We start from the raw sequence: 20793 nt of genomic DNA on the forward strand, positions 1-20793 counted from the left end.
GACAATGTAGTGTACGACCATTGGGTGTACGGTCATGGAGTGTACGGCAATACACTCATGGAAGAATTATGTAAAAAGGGTGGTTATGGCCCTATCTAGCATCCATTAAGTGTTCATGAACCTATGTTGGGACATAAGATGAGTTTGAGGCCCAAACATGCACTAAACAAGGGTTTATAGCCATATGAAGTGTGCACGGTCTTACACCATTGGTGTTCATGCATTAGATGATGTTTCAAGGCTAGGAATCAAGTGTTTATAAAGCTTAACTAGAAGATGGAAGAGATACTCACACTTTTGAAGGCTCGTAAGGAGTTCACGGCCCAAGAACAAGTAGGTGTTCTTGGTGTTATTGGTGAAAGTGAAGGAGACTTGAAGATCTAACCAAAAGAGATAATTTCATGGATGAAATCATCGATCTTCACTAGATAATGCGATGTATCAACTAATCAATGGAAGGAATACTTACATCTTTGAAGATCAAGGTGAAAAGCTTGATGATAGTTGAGAGAGAATTGGATTTCTTGGCTTGGAAGTATGAGCAATGAAGAAAAGTGAAAGAATACCATACATAAGGGTATGAGTTTACCGCCACCTTTGGTGTACGACCGTACACCCATGTGTACGGTCGTACATTCCTCTTGAAGGAGTGTTTGGCTCGAATGTAACACTATGAACTTAAGTTAACTTATCCCTAAACCCAAACCTTGAATGTACTAGGCTTAGAACACACAAACAGACCCTAAACAATGCTAAAAGATAGCAGAAACGAGGCTGACTTTGATTGAATTAAATGGTTGTACAAGATAGAAATTCCGGGTTGTCACAGTCACCAAGAACAGTGACACAATTGAAACCAGCATGATTCTTCCGTCCCAACAGTGGCCAGCGGCGGCGGAGCTTGATGGCGGCGCAATCCAGAAGCGATAATCAATAGCATGACGAAGAATCGAAGGGAGGAAGGAATGGCAGTTGATAAAGCAACAACAGCAACCACGATATCGAGCCTCCATCCCATCGTCGGATTTTTGGTGGTAGTCGATCGGTGGTTCAAGGCAGCGACGGAGGTTGGCGGCCATCGGAAGTGAAGAAGGAGGATGGCAGTTGATAGGTCATGTATGGGATGGTGGCGGCTGCAAACGACTTAGGGTTAGGGTTTAGAGGGTGGTAGAATACTATATACCCGCTTCTTCAAAATTCGACCCATAATGACAAAACTTGTCCCTCCTTCTCAATTTCCTTTCATATTAAGTCCCATACTTAGCATTTAGGCCCTTACTCCTTAAAATCCTTTCAACTTTGATCCAATATTTTACCAAATGGCCCCTTCATGACAAATTCTTTTCAGCTTAGGTATGTAACTTACCCTTTTTCCCCCAGCCATCCAAAACCTTTCAATTTAAGTCCGATATTTACTCCTTAACCCCTGTTTCCATAAATTCTTTTATATTAAGTCCAAATGATACCAAATGCCCCCTAACTACTAAAAATATATATAAAATAAGTTCAGAAACCAACACCCCGCTAATTATTATTTGATTTTGAGCTATAATAATATAAAATAATAATGAAAATTACTTCTCGGGGTTCCGGTTTATTATTTAATTATTCTATTTTAAATGAGATGTTACAACTCTCCTCCACTTAAATTTGATTTCGTCATCAAAATTGTTTCTTCTCATTCCTTACACACCAGACAACTTGAACTACATGGCCACATTCCCGTTAATAATCCCAGCCTTCCCAAGGCAATCAAAACCAACCCTAACTGGGTTTTAAAACTCGAAAATGGAAAAATTCCCTGCATTAGGATGACATTACTCAATCTGAAATCTGAAGTCTCAAGATGGTCTGGCTCCCTGACAGACCGCCCATACCGAATCATTATTGTTGAACCCATTCCGCTTATCTCTCATCTAACGTTTCAACTTCTAATAACTGGGGTTCCAACATCCAGATACTTTCATACACCTAAAAACCCAATTCGTCAATACCGCCCTAAACACAGAAACTGTCTACACAGTAAGATGCCTTCTGTTTGCTTCTGAAGTCCACTAAGACCTCCACGGGTCCCAACCGATCTGGAATACCGAAGTCCTATCCGGATGCTGAGCCAAGAGTAATCCCACAATCGCCCCACGCGACTCCCAAAGGAACTTTGGCTAGTAATAACTGCCCTAGCTATATCGCCACTCATGGCTCCATCAATCCTTCTGATCCATCCGACCATCATAGTCTGATATCTTGTCGTCATCGAATCAAATACAAAAGGTTAACGCTACCAGTATATTGTAGTCTTACATCATGTCGGGTCTCCAACGACCTACCATTTCCTTATTCTAATCATGTTGTGGTCTACCCATAATCTTGCGAACTGGTCCACCCTGACCTAATCATCTGAAAGAATCCGTGAATGCTACAAATCATCTCGCAGTCTCACAAGACTTCACACACCATCTTACAGCTAGTGAATGCTACGGATACCCCCGCAGTCTTAGAAACACTTTCCATACTATTTGATCGCTCGTGAATGCTACGGCTATCCCCACAGTCTTACAACACTTTTGCTCTAACACAACCGCAGTCCGATACCTTACCCTCAATCTATCAATCCAATTACCCTCAGAGACTAACACACACTCGACTGAACACCCGAACTGAACTCAATTCATGACTCGAACCCCAAAGTGATTCCCTAAATTTTGCTATCAAGCACCAAGAAGATGCGATACACATGCTAGGGAGTTTTACCGAACTCCCAACTCACACAACCCTCAAACCAAACAGCCACTTGGGCCGCCTTTCTTCTTAACAAGGATACAAAACTTATCCCAGTTTCGTAACCACTCCCTCTTCCAAATCCCGGGACGATTCTCCCCCACTTAGATTTGACTAAATCTCAAGGCACAAGAGAATTGAACGACCCCCAATCCTTCTCGCCTTACAATGATCGACCCGATGACCACTAGCGCTTATCAACTAGTGCTCCATCACTAGCCAATTCCAAATGATCACACACTTTAAGAACGAGGTGAAAACTTCTTGATTACCAGTGGAATTGACAGTCTCTAATACTTGAATGATCCTGCATCCAAATATGGAAGACCAAAAGATAGATACTCCAACTAATACCTCAGCAACGAGTTACTTCCCTTGGCACTCTCATCCGCTAATCAATAACTGTTACTAAAACCACTGAATCCTATCAATGCTGAATAACCATCATGTGGGCCCCCTGTCACACCCCCAAACCAGAATGGCGGAAACATTCGGGGGTGGATGACTTCACGTAGTATCACAACAATTGAATATTGTAAAGAAAGTAACACAACCATCATATATATAATAAAAACGTATATTGTTGCGTTATAAATATTTGCAAAAGAATATTACAATATGATGATATAAATGTTTAATGATAAATGTCCTTAGCGTTCCTTCTTCAAAAGCTGGTGGTTACCTGTATTACTGATTCCCTGAGAAATACAAGTGGTTTCGAAAAAGTGTCAACAATTAAGTTGGTGAGTTCATAAGTGTTTTGTATTGAAAAGTATGTCCTTTTGGTAGTAAATCGATGAACGAGGTTTTCAGAAAATCCAATATTTTCTATAAATGGTTTGAAAAGTTCCCAGAGTTGGAGTGCGTTAGTATGTTTCATACATGAATAATAATGATAAACTTTGTGCTAAAAATAATGTGGAAAACTGAATGCATATATGAATCTCGTAAATCAAACTTGTTTTTATACTTTTATGTGAGTTTTATAACCATACTATTGACACTGACTGCCTGTAACAACATTCTTCAAGTGTTGTAGTGTTATGACATTTGTCACCCCAGACCTGCCGGTCTAACTATAGCTAATAGTTTAGGTGCGGGGTTGTGAATCCCGTATAGATCTATACACAAGTATCACGCTCTCCCTCCAAGAGATTATGGTATAGAATACAGGACTTGAAATGCATACATATGAGTACGTTGAAGTTTGAATATCTCACATTGCTTGGTATAAACAGATTTACGATAAGAAAGACTTTACTTCATTTGAAAGTATTTCGTTTGTCAAGATGTATATGTAAAATGTATGAATAACTTGCTAACTATACTCATTATAGTTTCTCAAAAAGTATGTTTCCATTTAGTAAAAATAACTTGGTGATATAATAGCCTTTTAAACATAAAGATGTTTGTATCAATACTCTATAAGATAGATATTATATTTACGTTTATAAAACGATACTTTGACTTGTAATGTACTTGTATTTCCCCCCTAAAACATGAAGAGAATTGAAAGGTAGGGGTATGAACTCACTTGTTTGGTTTGAAGAGAGAGAGGCTAGAGTTGAGCAGAACTTCGACTGCGGAAAGTTGCGCCTTCGGACTCTTCGGGGGTCTCGGTAGCGTAGATCTCTCGTCGGGAGCTCGGGTGCGGAAACTGAGGGCGTCGGGACAGCTTCTGGAGCTTGAAAGTATGAAAGAGTATGTGGGAGTTTGAGATGGTGTGCCAAAACCCGTAGCTCATGCCCTCTATTTATAGTGCTGGAAAGTCACGTACACTGGGCGTACCACCTGAGTACGTTGGGCGTACGCGTTACGCTGGGCGTAACTTTGCGTCATGGCTTACGACTCAAGTCTAGCTAGGCATAGAGCTGCAGCCGATGGGACTCGACCCTGCTCCTAAGTACGCTGGGCGTACTCCTATATTACGCTGGGCGTAATCCTGGCTTCCTTCTTCTAAATTCCGTAACTTTCGCGTACGGGCTCCATTTTTCGCGTTCTTTATCTCCACGCGTAGGTGAGATTATGCTCTACAACTTTCATTTAGACTCCGTCGGCTAGTTTTGACTTTATTTTTAATGATATGTTTTTAATAGGCCGGGACTGCTAAAGTCTGTTAAAAATTCATATCTTCTTTATTCGACGTCGGTTTTCGTTTGTCTTTTCATCATTTTACTCCTATTGTAGAGGTCTTCATCTTTCATTTAGGTTGCGATAGCTAAATAACACTCGATCTTCAATTTGAGTTTTTAGCCCTCTACTACTGTTACGAAACTTAGGAAAATCGTAACTTCTTCATACGAGGTCCAATTTGGGCGATCTTTTTATGTACGTTTACAGTTTAATGAACTCTACAAATTTTGTTTTGATACTTAAGGCTAAAATGAATTTTATTGAAATTTCACTTTTTACGTTAAATAGCGTTTTAACGGTGTGTCGTAGATATACGAGTGGTTATAATTTCTTCAATATAACCCGGTTTTGAACGTTCTTTATGTTTTTGGAAACCTTGGCACGATATCTAATATTTGATGCATCCCAACTTAGATATTTAAACACTTTTATTTTGAGGTTAATTTCGTTGATTCCAAATAGTTTTCGTTGTATTTAACATTTGAGCGTTACACTGCTTCTGATCCTCGCGTTCCTAGGTGTATCCAGGTCCTCACTTGGCGTTCCAGCGGACCTTTACAATATGTATGCGGCTTTGTTTAGTCCTTTTTATTTCCCGATCCATGATCTCTACTGGTTCCTCTACGAATTGGAGATTCTCATTTATTGCAATTTCGTCTAGAGGGATGACAAGGGTCTCATCGGACAAGCACTTCTTTAGGTTTGATACGTGAAAGGTAGGGTGTACATTGTGGAGCTCCTGAGGTAATCTAAGTTTGTAAGCCACTGGACCGATCCTGAAAATGATCTCGAATGGTCCGATGTATCTTGGGTTTAGTTTCCCGCGCTTCCCGAAGCGTATTAATCCTTTCCAGGGCGAGATCTTTAGTAGGACTCGATCTCCAACCTGGAATTCCAAGGGTTTCCGTCTTTTATCCGCGTAACTCTTTTGTCTGTCCCTTGATGCTTTTAGACGTTCCCGAATCTGAACAATCTTCTCCGTAGTTTCCCTTATGATTTCTGGTACAGTGAGCGTGTTGTCTGTTGCTTGTCCTTTTGCTAGTTGTGTGTCCCCCACTTCAGCCCAACACAGAGGCGACCTGCATTTGCGGCCATAGAGGGCTTCGAACGGAGCAGCTTTAATACTGGTGTGGTAGTTATTATTGTACGAGAACTCGACCAAAGGTAGGTGTGTGTCCCATGCCTTGCCAAAATCGATTACGCAAACTCTCAGCATATCTTCTAGGGTTTGTATGGTTCTCTCGCTCTGGGCGTCGGTTTGTGGGTGATAAGCGGTACTCATGTCTAGTCTTGTCCCCAAAGCTTTTTGTAGCGACTGCCAGAACCTTGAGGTGAACCTACTATCTCGGTCCGAGATAATGGATATGGGCACACCATGTAGTCGTACAATTTCTTTGAGGTATGTCCTAGTTACCTTCTCTAATTTATCTGTCTCTTTGATCGGTAGGAAGTGCGCTGATTTAGTTAATCTGTCGACGATCACCCAGATAGTGTCGAGTCCGCTTGCCGTTCTGGGTAGTTTGGTTATGAAATCCATGGTTATTCGTTCCCACTTCCATTCGGGTATTTCTGGTTGTTGCAACAATCCCGAAGGCTTTTGGTATTCTACCTTGACCTTGGCGCACGTCAGACATTTACTCACGTAGGTAGCAATTTCAGCTTTCATGTTCGGCCACCAGTACAATTTCTTGAGGTCGAGATACATCTTATCGGAGCCGAGGTGTATGGAGTATCGTGTTTTATGGGCTTCGTTCATGACGACTTCTCTGAATCCGCCAAACTTCGGCGTCCAGATCCGATCCATGAGGTAATGAACTCCATCATTCTTGACCTCAAACTTCTTATCCATTCCCCTTAAGGCTTCCCCTGCCACAATTCCAGATGTTAAGGCTTCTAATTGGGCTTCCTTGATTTGTGTGGACAGGTGTGAATGGATTTTCATGGTTAAAGACTTCACTCTGTGGCCCGAGTATTCCTTTTGGCTGAGTGCATCGGCCACCACGTTGGCTTTTCCGGGATGATATCGAATCTCGCATTCATAATCATTTAGTAGTTCTACCCACCGTCTTTGTCTCATGTTGAGTTCTTTCTGGTTAAGGATATGTTGGAGGCTTTTATGGTTGGTGAAGATCGTACATTTCGTGCCGTAGAGATAGTGCCTCCATATCTTTAGAGCGAAGATGACTGCTCCTAGCTCAAGATCGTACGTTGTGTAATTCACTTTGTGCGTCTTTAGTTGTCTTGAGGCGTAGGCGATGACCTTCCCTCGTTGCATCAGGACACACCCGAGTCCTTGGTTTGATGCATCGCAATAGACCACGAAGTCCTCCGTTCCTTCTGGCAAGGTTAGGATGGGCGCACTACATAAGGCTCGTTTTAGCTTTTGAAACGCGGTGTCTTGTTTTTCTCCCCAGTAGAAGGTCACACTCTTCTGAGTTAGGGTGGTAAGTGGTTTGGCAATCTTCGAAAAGTTCTGTATGAACCTTCGGTAATACCCGACGAGTCCCAAAAATTGCCGGATTTCTGTAGGGGTCATTGGAGTCGTCCAACTTTCTATTGCCTTGATCTTAGAAGGATCCACGTGTATCCCCTCCTTGCTTACTACATGTCCTAGGAAATCCACTTTCCGAATCCAAAATTCGCACTTGGAAAATTTTGCGTAAAGCTTTTCTGCCCTCAACGTTACCAAAACTTGGCGGAGGTGTTGGCTGTGTACTTCCTGGCTTCTAGAATAGATGAGTATATCATCTATGAACACGATCACAAATTTATCCAGGAAGGGACGACATACTCGGTTCATCAAGTCCATGAACACCGCTGGAGCATTTTTTAATCCGAAGGGCATTACTACAAACTCGTAGTGGCCATAACGTGTTCAGAAAGCCGTTTTGGGGACGTCTCCTTCCAGTACTCGCAGTTGGTGATAACCTGATCTTAGATCAATCTTTGAGAAGTAGCTTGCTCCCTGTAGTTGGTCGAACAGATCGTCTATGCGCGGTAAGGGATATCGGTTCTTGATCGTGAGTTTGTTCAGTTCTCGATAATCGATGCACATGCGAAAGGATTCGTCCTTCTTTTTCACGAATAGGACTGGTGCTCCCCATGGTGAGAAGCTCGGTCTTATGAAGCCCTTGCTCAGCAGCTCGTTTAATTGACTGGACAGTTCCTGCATCTCAGCTGGGGCTAAACGGTAAGGCGACTTTGCTACAGGGGTAGCTCCGGGGATTAAGTCGATTCTGAACTCAACTTGGCGCTCTGGTGGAATTCCTAGAAGATCTTCTGGGAAAATATCTGGAAAGTTGCAGACTTCCGGAATGTCTTTAATGTTCTTTGGTTCTTTTTTCTGGTCTACTACATGGGCTAGAAAGGCATGGTATTCCTTGCGAAGATATTTTTGTGCCTTAACACAGGAGATGATTTGTAAATTTGAACTAGGTTTGTCACCATAAATGACAAGGGTTTCGCCGTTTGGCAGATTGAGGCGAACGGCCCTTTCGTGACAAAGTATATCGGCATGGTGAAGGCTCAACCAATCTATACCAATGATGACATCGAAACTTCTTATCGAAATGGGCATTAGGTCAATTTGAAATAAGTGTTCATTTAAATTTAATGTGCACCCTACGTACATATCGCTTGTGCTTTCCGTTTTACCGTTAGCCATTTCTACCGTGAATATTTTATTGAGTGGTTGAGGTCTTTGATTAAGTAAGTGTTTGAATTTATGGCTCACAAAACTTCTCTCCGCACCGCAGTCAAAGAGTATGCATGCATAAATGTTGTTGAGGAGAAACGTACCCGTAACCACCGTTGGGTCGGCTATTGCTTCATTTTGACCTATTGCCAGCACTCTCCCAACACCGCCAGCATTTCTCGTCTTGGGGCAGTCCCTCTTGAAGTGCCCAGTTTCTCCACACCCATAACATGCCTGGCTTATCCCAGTACCAGGAACTTGAGTGACTGGTCGCGCTGGTGCCTTACAGAAACGGGTTGTGTACCCTTTCCTGTCGCAGTTCTTACAGTGCATCTCGCGGCAATTATCGTGGTGATGGTAGTTGCATTTGCTGCACTTGGGCAGGTTCCCTGCATATGGTTTTGTTGGCGCAGGGGTAGCAGGAGTTATGGTGGGAGCAGTAGTAGCATGAACCACAACCATTTGTTTCTTTGAAGGTTCTTGCGAAGTTTGCCCCTTTCTCTTGTTCCAAAATTTCTTCTTGCTGTTGTTGCTGTTGGCATTGATCTCGTTGTTGCTATTCCCTTTGGTTGGTTCAGCCATGACAGTCGTGACTCCTTGACAGACACCATGATCAACGAGAGATTGTGCCAGTTCCTTGGCGCTGTCGAAGGTCATGGGTTTGGAAGCTAACACACTTCCTCGAAGTTGGGGTGATAGTCCCCAGATGTATCTCTCAACCTTTTGGCTTTCCAGGATCAACATTCCTGGGCAAAGTGTTATTAAATCACTGAACTTGTTGGTGTAACCTGCGATGTCCAAGCCTACCATCGAAAGGCCCCACAATTCCTGTTCAAGCTTCTGAATCTCGTCTCTTGGGCAGTACTCTCGAAGGAGCATTCGTTTCAAGTTTTCCCAACCCATGGAGTTCGCCACCACTAGGGTTAGTGTCTTGACATGGCCGTTCCACCATGTCAGGGCGCGTTCAGAGAAAGTAAAAGCAGGAAACTTTACTTTGCTTTCTTCAGGGCATGCGCAAATTTCGAATACAGCTTCCGTTTTCTCTATCCATTGAGATAGAGCCAATACTCCCCTAGTCCCATAAAAGGGAATAGGTTTTCCATTTGTGAAGTCTTTGTAAGTGCATACCCCTGAACGGCCTTGACCTTGGCCATTTGTAAAGCTGTTTGTTCCTCCTCCCGACCCGTTGTTGCTCATTTGGGCCATCGTTGCGGTTACAGCAGTTTGGAACATAACGGCATCCATAATTGGAGGAGGTGGTGGAGGTGGTGTTGAAGTTGAGTTTCTGCATGCTGATCTACGAGGAGGCATGTTCTGGTAGAGAAAATAAGAATGAATACTATAAGTTTCTAATGTTTTGACAATCGTGTGTTAGTTGTATCTTGTAATTTGTTTTGACTTTAGTTTATGGTTTCAAGGTTGGTATAGTAATTTTAGTTAATCCCATAAGTTCTGAGAGGTATACAAAGAAGTACTTCATATTCATATATATAGGTCACACCTGAGGTGTGTTACATTACGCTTCTTGTTTGGAAAATTTGACCTACCTAGAGGTCTCCGATTACAGATACAAAAGGAAATAAGGGAAAAACTTTTATCCGAGTCCTATTTTATAACAAAATTGTTGGGGTTTGAGCAAGCTCTACTTGCGGCGTGTTGCACGTTTGGAGCTAGATTCGGCATCCGACTGTTTGACTCCCATCAGGCGCCTCTCGAGATCTGCTTGTTGTTCCTTCATTTCTCTTATTTCTGCTAGTGCTGTTATCATTTGATTCTGAAGCGTCCCTGTGTAGATTTGGGTGTTCTCATGTAGTCCTTCCAGACGACGGATGTCTGTGGTGTTACCTTGAGTAGCAGCATTGACCTCGCGAACTCTAGCTGCTTGCTTGTCCGTTTCGTAGTTCTGGGTAGCTATAGCGCCCACAATAACAGGAAGTGCTCGATCAGCTGAGCCTCCCCCACTGACATTGTAAAAATCACGACACATGTCGAACGGAGGGCGTACACCTTGTTGGCGGCTCCAGTAGTAGAGGTGGCTTCCCCACATGGGAATGGGTCCCGGTTGATATGGTCTGATTTCGGGAGGATGAGGGATGGGAGGGTCGATTACTTCCGGCTCGGAGTCTGTTCCACTAGTAATTTCCTCGACCTCCTCGTCGACTTCGAATTCCTCTCTGACTTCGACTTCGAATTCTTCTTCGACTTCCTCTTCGAGTTCTTCCTCGACCTCTTCTTCGATTTCCTCTGGGTCTTCCTCCGGGTCTTCTTCTATCCAGCCGCCGTTGCCTTGGTTTGGGTAGTAGGGATCTCCCGGTAAATGGAATCCGGCCATTTGTCTGTACTAGGATAGAGGTATGAGAATTTCATAAGAAAAGAAATTTCTATTTAACGACTCTCTACGTTTAACTATATCCTTACGGAGCGCACGTGTTTCATTGTATAATTATTTTTAACAATACTCCTATAGTATTTCAAATTGGCGAATCTAAAATAATTTGTATTCGGTAAGTTTTTAGCTTGTTGTCCACTACGACCATTCCTCGACGTACATTGGTCAAATCCAGGATAAATATAGTTGATCAGGCTATATTTATTCTCGACCTGATTACATACCCCGAGGCCCAATCGTAGTGTCGCAACTTGCCTTAATACTTTTTAGAAAACTTGTCATGATACGAGACTAATACATGCGAGTAAAAATGTATTTTATTTTTAAAAGGAAATATATTGTTCATGAAAATGTTTTGTCAAAGGGTTTTTGGTCCCCTCTGCATTTATAGTTTGTATATCTTATGTGGTTCGATATACTTAGTTCACTATAAACAATGCTCTAATACCAATCTGTCACACCCCCAAACCAGAATGGCGGAAACATTCGGGGGTGGATGACTTCACGTAGTATCACAACAATTGAATATTGTAAAGAAAGTAACACAACCATCATATATATATATATATATATATATATATATATATATATATATATATATATATATATAATAAAAACGTATATTGTTGCGTTATACATATTTGCAAAAGAATATTACAATATGATGATATAAATGTTTAATGATAAACGTCCTTAGCGTTCCTTCTTCATACGAGGTCCAATTTGGGCGATCTTTTTATGTACGTTTACAGTTTAATGAACTCTACAACTTTTGTTTAGATACTTAAGGCTAAAATGAATTTTATTGAAATTTCACTTTTTACGTTAAATAGCGTTTTAACGGTGTGTCGTAGATATACGAGTGGTTATAATTTCTTCAATATAACCCGGTTTTGAACGTTCTTTATGTTTTTGGAAACCTTGGCACGATATCTAATATTTGATGCATCCCAACTTAGATATTTAAACACTTTTATTTTGAGGTTAATTTCGTTGATTCCAAATAGTTTTCGTTGTATTTGACATTTGAGCGTTACACTGCTTTTGGAAAAATATAGGGTTGTCACACCCCCGTCCGCAGACCTCTTACATAATACCCTTCTTCCCAAAGTGCTCCAACAAGTCTCCTACTCTCGGCTCTAGAAATCATATCATTCAAGGTTCGCACCCTGACTCACTCACCAGCTCAATCGTCCACAGCTGCACTGCAGTAGCTGAAGAAACCTCTGCCCTAAACCGGGCAACAACTACTCCCAAGACATAGTCTCCAAGCCCAAAAGTGCAATAGATCGCACAATCAATCCTTATCGCCTGATACAAGAGATCCAAGGCGAATCGGGTCTTAGCTCCTATGGGTAGGGACGGTAATCGCATACACCTCACAAGATACTCATGCCATATCGATCCACCCGCGCTCACCAGTACTGAAATAATGTCGCCAACCCCGATGACTAACTGACCCCGAGCTGGAATACAACCTGATCCTAGGGTCACAAGCCTGCTCACTCCATCAAGCTCGAAAGAACTGAAAGGGCACAATCCTTTCCCTAGAAAACGATATTCCAATCCATCAATTAACCATTCTACTTCCAGCTGCATAACTCCAGCTGAACATAATCATCACTCCCATCCGGGGTCCTCGCGACTCGCATTCCGACCTCGAGCAAAATCCTCGAAGCCACAAATCAAGTAACTCATGTGCTAGCCTCTTCCGCTCAACCCGCGGAATGTAACGAGTACAAAACATATCCCTGATCCTAAGTAACTGTAGCTGGCTGCTCATCGGAATACGTCCCAGCAACAAGTTCCCACCAGTCCTTCACCCCGGACCTCATCAGGTTCAGAGCGTGCCTAACCTTCTAGTCAGTAAGACATGAACATGTGAAGAAATATCCCTCCACATCATATGGCTACTTCATGGCTATAAACGGGTCCTAAACCCTACCGAAAGTCGGGGCTTCACGTTATCGAAGTCCCGGTACTGGAAAGCCCGACTGGCTCCTCCCCTACTATCTTTACAGTTGTTGAAGCTGTCGTGGAAGCCGTCTGGTCAATGGTTGCATAGCGCTCATAAAAATACTCAACTGTGGTGGTCTTGATAGACCCAAACATCTTCGGCAACTGTCCCCAAACAACCTCAATCACCTCCTCTCAGATGATCTCACTTACACGATTCTCTGACAATACTGACCTATCCTGACTGCCAGCTCCCGATCCCGATCTGGATCCGGTCTCAAAACGTCTCTTAACCATCATTCTGATAATACTCCAAAAAGATCTCTTATAGTCTATATAATAACCGGAAACAAACCCCCTACTAAACCCCATAGGTTGTGACTTCCTTGCTACGCATATGGGTCCTGTGCTTTCAGTAGTACGGTCCCATACTACCTTCCACACCTACCCATATTTGTCTCAAGTATCACCACAACACCCTAACAATATACATAAACATAGCGAGTGCTCAATCCTCACCCCTAGAGGAATCCTAAATATCTCATAATTGGCCTCCCGGCCTCTCACAACCCACCCATTCATGAAACTTCCACCAACCATGCAACACTCGTGTATGCTAACCATACATAATGCTAGACCTTATAGAATTCCGAATACCTGATCCTACGCTAAGTCCTTCATCAAACAAGAACATGAAATAAGGCAAAACCAAACATTTTTAGGCTATAAAATCTTAATTATGTACGGTTGTGATGCATACACTAAGCAAATACAATAATGATGTCAATTTCATATAAGGAAACCCTAGGCTATCAGGCATCATATAATCTGGAAATTCTATCATGCAATTCCTGAAGATCCCTAGCCTAGTACTAGCATGTTGTTCTAACATATCACAATATCAAATAACTGTATGGTATTTTGGGGTCTATCCGCGAGCTCTGGCTGATCGTACACTTGCATCCTCCTTTATTATTTTGAAAACATTTCAAGAAAATCATTTTAATATCTTGTCCTCGGTTTGAGACTGGAGACACACGAGTGTTTCCTCCAATTCACTCAAACCAAGGCTCCGATACCAACTTGTAACATCCGTAAAAAATCAAGCCAAATTAAAACTTTTTAAGGCATTTCAAAACCAATAATTATTACAAATGTATTTACAAAATGGTTTAATATTAGAGTTTCCCAGAATCAAATAATAAAACATGAGGAGGTGCACAATCACGCCTTTACCTTCCTGCGATCATCAGAAATACCTGAAACAATAATTGATAAATGTAAGCTTGAAGGCTTAGTGAGTTACCCTAAAAATACCAATGTCATAGCGATATAATCCTATCACATAACATATAAACAAACATAGCAAACATCATGCATGATGAGCCTTAAGCCTGACTGGACCACCTCGTAGGCCTTTAGTTTATCTGGATCGCTCTCCGAGCCTTCGACACGTCTGGACCGCCTCGTTGGGCCTACAACCTATTCGGACCACTTGTCGGGCCTTCGGCCTGACTGAACCCCTTTTGCAGGGCCTTCAGTCTATTCGGACCGCCCTAGGTATGTTGGCCTTCAGCACAAATCAGGACTGCCTCAACCCAACCCCCAATCAAACAATCATGTGCACATACATATTATACGCTAGCATATATCACAGTCAAACCGATTTAACAGATCACTAATCATACCACATATAGTCCCACTACCAGCTAACCCCCATGGAATGCGTAATCATAAGTAACCAAAGGTGAGATAGCCACCCGAACAGATAGTCCTACTCTAGAGCCATAACCAAACAAGGAACAGGCTGGAGAGCCTAGACCAAGAGTTCTCAGGATATCCTACGTGACCACCGACAGTCCCTAAGGGCACTCCATAGATGATAACCAGCAAGCACAGATAACGTATAGATCGACAGATCACCAACATGATAACCATCCTATAACCAGGATACCGATCTAACAGATCACTAACATAGGATGATCCTATAAACCAGGACACCAACCTACTAGGTCACTAAGCATAACATCATCCTAACTACCAAGATGTAAATCAATAAGCATATCATGCAATAAACCCGGATACAAATCCGATAAGGGCCGACATTGGTGCCTTAGACCCTGTTAATATATTGAGAATAACACAGCTGGCACTGCTAAAGTCCCGCAGATAAAACTCCAGCTGCTGGTTGACAGCTTCTCGAACTGTCAACATCAAACAATATCCAATTAATAATTGGTTCCAAGCCTAATGTCCAACTCACACTCCAAAGGTCCAAAAGTCAAGTAATGGGCCAAAGCCTAACATATGGCCCAATTCTCCAAATTGGGCATAGACCTCTACATGGTCTTTCCTTAAGGTCTATCTATTTACTCTAATTCATATGCTTGTTCTTGGATGGCCGATCAACAACTCAATCACCAAAGTCCAATAGAAAGGCCCAACTCAAGGCCCAAGTGAAATTAGGGTTTTCACATGAAATGACGATTAGGGTTAAATGTTCCTACTTAACCCATTAAGGACTTAATCCATTAAGTATACTATTGCCTTAGGATAATTTGCCAATGATTGTTAATTAATATTTTGAGTTTAATAAATACTTCTTGTAGGGTCCCGATCATCCCCAAAATCAGGGTTCTATGCCATTAGGGTTTTCCAAACCCTAATTAGGGTTTCCAGCCCAATACTAGCCCATTAGTCACATGGTTGGGTCTTTAGGTCCAATAGGGCTTCATCGGGCCCATTAGGGATTTACTAGGCCTATTAGGGTTTTACAAGGCCCATTAGGGTTTTACTAGGCCCATTAGGGTTTTGCTAGTCGGGCACCACCCACTACCACCTCGGGTAGTGATGGTCAATGGTAGCTCACGGCGGCGGCCACCACCTAACGGTGGTGGTTATGAGTTTTCCTTAACTATTCTGATTGATTACAACTTACAACACAATCCAAATAACACACACACATACACACTAGTAAAACGCAGACACACATACTTGTTGCTCGGAAAATAACCCAACACCCACCTATGGGGGGCGGCGACGGCAGTAGCACAAGAAACGGGCGGCAGTAGCGGCCACTTGCGGCAACAGTTTCATTATCTGTGGCAGCCACCATGGCATGCAGCCATGGTGGTTCTTCACGATCTCCAGTCGAAAGAGAGCCACATGCACACACAAGTAACTGCATCACAAACCACAACCCAGCCACCGTTTCACGGTGGCATGTGGCGGACGGAAACGTCAACTGTGTTGAGCAGCCTCTAGACGGAAGCGCGGACGCCGGTCACCAACTGCGAAGAAGAAACAGGAGGGGAAGGAGAGGCAACAAGATTTGTCACCGAGAATGGTGACAAAATTGAAACCAACGTGATTCTTTCGTCCCAACAGTGGCCAACGGCGGCGAAGCTTGATGGCGGCGCAATCTGGCAGCGATAATCAACATCATGACGACGACTCGGAGGGAGGAAGGAATGGCGGTTGAGAAAGCAACAACAGCAGCCACGATATCGAGCCTCCATCCGATCATCGGAGTTGTGGCGGCAGTCAATCGGTGGTTCAAGGCAGCGACGGAGGTTGGCGGCTACCGAAAGGGAAGAAGGAGGATGGCGGCTGATAGGTCACGTATGGGATGGTGGTCGCTGCAAACAACTTAGGGTTAGGGTTTAGAGGGTGGTGGACCGCTATATACCCGCTTCTTCAAACTTCGACCCATAATGACAAAACCGGTCCCTCCTTCTCAATTTCCTTTCTTATTAAGTCCCAAACCTACCATTTAGCCCCGACTCCTTAAAATCCTTTCAAATTTGATCCAATAGTTTACCAAATGGCCCCTTCATGACAAATTCTTTTCAACTTCGGTACGTAACTTACCCTTTTTGCTCCCAGCCATCCAAAACCTTTCAATTTAAGTCCGATATTTACTCCTTAACCCCTGTTTCCATAAATTCTTTTATATTAAGTCCAAATGATACCTAACGCCCCCTAACTACTAAAAATCCTTACAAAATAAGTTGTGAAACCAACACCTCGCTAATTATTATTTGATTTTGGGTTATAATAATATAAAATAATAAAAAAAAATACTTCTCGGGGTTCCGGTTTACTCCCTCCCTCCCAAAATTTTAGTCCATCTTTCCTTTTTGGTTTGTCCAAAAATAATAGTCCACTTCTAAAAATAAATAACATTTTACCAAAATACCCTCTCATTATTACTTAAGCAACTAAGCATTTAATGGAACATTAAATGCAAAGTAAGGACAAAACTGTCATTTTATTATATAAAGTTCGTGGTAATTAATGTTTTTCTTAATCTGTGTGTTTTTTGTCTAAGGACAAAAATATTGGTACGGAGGGAGTATTATTTAATTATTCTATTTTAAATGGGATGTTATAATGTCATCAATAAACACAATCATAGACTGATCCAACATGGGTTTGCATACACGATTCATGAGATCCATGAATGCGGTTGGAGAATTGGTGAGCCCGAAAGGGATCACCATGAACTCGTAATGACCATAACGAGTCCGGAAGGGCGTCTTCGGTATGTCCTCCTCTCTGACCCTCATCTGGTGATAACCCGAATGCAAATTAATATTGGAGAACGAAGATGTGCCCTGAAGCTGATCAAATAAATTGTCGATCCTCAGGAGTAGGTTACGGTTCTTTACTGTTAGCTTATTCAGCTCCCGATAGCCAATACACATCCGATGCATCCCATCCTTTTTCTTAAAAATAAGATCGACGCTCCCCAAGGTGAACTACTCGGCCAATTAAATCCTTTGTCTAACAACTCCTGCAGCTGCACAGATAACTTCTGCATCTCTGGTGGTGCTAACCAATATGGTGCTTTGGCTATCGGAGTTGCACTTCTAACCAAGTCAATTTGAAACTCTGCATGCCTCTCAATAGGATATCCCAGAAAATCCTCCGTGAAAACATATGGGTACTCTCGAACAATCGGTACATCATCTATGGTTACCTCACCCTTCTCTCAGGTATCCATCATATAGGCCACAAACCCGGAACATCCCTTTTGAAGGTAACGCCTGGCCCTGGCTACCGAACAGAGAGTTGGTCCACGCTGAGCACCCTCACAGTGGATCACCAACTCTCCCCCACTTGGGGTCCGAACACGAACCAGCTGAAGCCACAATTAATCATCGCCGCATTGGGGCTCAAACAATCCATCCCCACAATGACCTTGCTCTTTCGCAGGGGAATTGAAACCAAATCAATCGGATACTGCTCACTGAATAACTCCAAAGTGCATCCCCCCGGTGAATTCTCGATACCTTCACCAAACGGTCATCAGCAATCCCAACCTCTAGTGGATAATCCATCTCTCCCGGAGCATCGAAAAATCTCTTGCTGGGCACGAGAGATACAAAGGATTGGGTAGCCCCCAAATAAAAAAAACAAAAGCAGAGATATTGTTCACAAAGAACATCCCTAAACAGCAATACGAACATATAAGCATGTAAAATAACATAAATAAAGAGATAAGGCGCGATTGGTTGCGAAGGGCTTTACTCAAACTCCTGGAGTTGACTATGATGAGACCTTCTCACCAGTTGTGAAAATTAAATCTATAAGGGTTATGCTAGCTAGGGGTGGACGCAGGAATTGATAGTAGGTGTTGCCGAATTTTTTATTTCGGGAAAAACATAATATAAAACCAAAAATTAATTCATTACGTCTACTAAAAAAACCATCAATTACATAAAAAGTTAAAAACATAACAACTATCTATTACAATTTAAATTTGTCCTCTTCGTGCCGACATCTTTTGGAACCGTTCCATTACTTTTTCATTCTCAACTTTCATAAGTGCTTCGGTCTCAATATAGCAAAGCAACGCGGCGTTAAAAAAGTCATCGCCAATTTTGTTGCGCAAGTCAGTCTTCAAGAGTTTCATCTTCGAAAAGCGTCTTTCTACACTTGCGGTCGCTACGGGTAATATCAAAGTCAACTTTAAAAGCTTATAAACCAAAGGATAAGACCGATGTTTCCCTGTACTAACCATCAAACGAGAAAGTTCGGAAATTCCTTTCAAACTAGTGAAACGCTCATCTTTGATGCAAGAGTGATAAAATATGTCAAGTTGTCCTTCAAGGTCTATCATATCTGAATCATCAAAGTCATACTTGTACAACTCACCCAACTTCAACAACTTTGATTTGTCAAATTGTGCAAATGAATCACAAGGGCTCAAAGCACCCATGTATTCTAGTAGTTGGGTGGTTGTTTCACTAAATCGATCCTGATATTCTATAAGTTGCATATCCACCACCGTGTTGAAGATTTCAACCTCAAAATGAAATCTATTATTCTTTGTGGTCTTACGGTTTCTCGCACCAACATACAAATCTTCTATATCCAAAATATCAATATTGTGTGTTAGAAAAAAAGAGGATACCTTTGGTAAATGCTAGCAAACCCTGTGTTTCTTAAAGCTTTCAATGCCTCCATTGTCCCTCTAACCATCGAAGTCGCTTCTAAAATGTCTAGATCTTTTCTTTGAAGTTGCTTTGACAATGTACCCGTGAGGCGTAAAATCTCATACATCATATATAAGTAAAACACGAACTCATATGATTTAAAATATGATAAGATTTTAGACGCTTGTTGACGGTTTGCTGATGACCCTCCTTCTTCTTTCACAAAATCTAACACTACAAGAACATCCGCAAACAACTTCATCAAACTTGTGAGTGTGTTGAAATGTGAACCCCATCTTGTATCTCCTGCTCGAACTAGTGTAGTCTCTTGATTTAACCCTTTCCCCGTTTCAAGTTCACCACTACATAATCCTGTTTGCACCCTTTCCCTTGCTTGTTTCTGTAGTAAGTCTTTTCTTTTACAGGAGGCACAAACAACATTAACCACCAACGAAATTTGCTCAAAAAATCACTAACACCATCATGCTTTTTTGCTACAGCCACAACCACTAATTGAAGTTGGTGTGCAAAGCAGTGTACATAAAAGGCTGTGTCATTCTCTTGTAATATCAAAGCTTTCAAACCATTGAATTCCCCTCACATATTGCTAGCCCCATCGTAACCTTGTCCTCTTATCTATTAAAAATCAAAAAATATATATGATATAACACATAAATCTAATTAAATTAAATTGAAATAAAAAAAATTAAATAATAAATTGCCTGACTAAAACTCAACTTATTACTTGTAAGGACTTCATTTATGGCATTTTTTAGTGTCAACGCGGATGTGTCCTTCACGTGAACAAGTCCAATAAATCTTTCCTTCACAAAGCCAAGACTATCGTCATATCGCAAAACAATAGCCATTTGCTCCTTATTTATGATATCACTAGATTCATCAACTAATAAAGCAAATACATCTTGCCCAATCTCTTGGCGAATACTCAAAAGTACTTCTTGTGCAAAACATGGCACAAGTTCCTTTTGAATTTTAGGGCAAATAAGTTGATTGTTTTTCAGAGCATTTTCTAAAGTATTGATGAAAATATCTTCACTAGTCTCTCGCATGGCTTTTAGCACTTCAATGTAAAGCCCTCTATTTTCCGAGTTAACCGACTCGTCATGACCACAAAACGGTAAACCGGTTTTCAATAAAAGTCTAACAACAATAATAGAACCACGTAATCAAGCTTTATATTTATGGTCCTCCGCTTCGGTTTGCCTCCTCAAGAGTACATCAATAGCTTGTTTTTCTCTCAATAGAAAATCACATTTTTCTCTTGCTTTGTTGTGAAAACTATCAATACTACCCTCATGAGTCCGAAATGCATTTTTTTTATTCCAAGTATCAGAACCTTGGGAGACATGCATCTCTCCCTCCTTTTTGTCCCATGAGGTCTC

At 41.9% G+C, this 20793-nt stretch overlaps 1 protein-coding gene across 1 annotated transcript; it reads right to left on the reverse strand.

Moving 5' to 3' along the window:
• Positions 1-18708: 18708 nt before the first annotated feature.
• LOC145050701 (uncharacterized) lies at positions 18709-20460 on the reverse strand. Its single transcript, XM_078998908.1, has 4 exons — positions 20113-20460; positions 19992-20026; positions 19382-19806; positions 18709-19322 (listed from the first exon to the last, which is right to left on the reverse strand). Exons 1-4 carry the CDS (start codon positions 20458-20460, stop codon positions 18709-18711), a joined length of 1422 nt encoding a protein of 473 aa, XP_078855034.1.
• Between the last annotated feature and the right edge of the window lie 333 nt (positions 20461-20793).

This window comes from Lactuca serriola, chromosome 5 (genome assembly GCF_051521515.1).
Source record: "Lactuca serriola cultivar US96UC23 chromosome 5, Lser_US96UC23_V15, whole genome shotgun sequence".
In the NCBI taxonomy this organism is placed as follows: domain Eukaryota; kingdom Viridiplantae; phylum Streptophyta; class Magnoliopsida; order Asterales; family Asteraceae; genus Lactuca; species Lactuca serriola.

Coding starts and splice junctions, on each gene's coding strand:
- LOC145050701 (XM_078998908.1), bottom strand. CDS start 20,460: ATGCGAGAGACTAGTGAAGATATTTTCATCAATACTTTAGAAAATGCT. Junction 19,807..19,991: donor TACGATGGGGCTAGCAATAT/GTGAGGGGAATT, acceptor CTCCTGTAAAAG/AAAAGACTTACTACAGAAAC. Junction 19,323..19,381: donor AAGAAACACAGGGTTTGCTA/GCATTTACCAAA, acceptor TTTTGGATATAG/AAGATTTGTATGTTGGTGCG.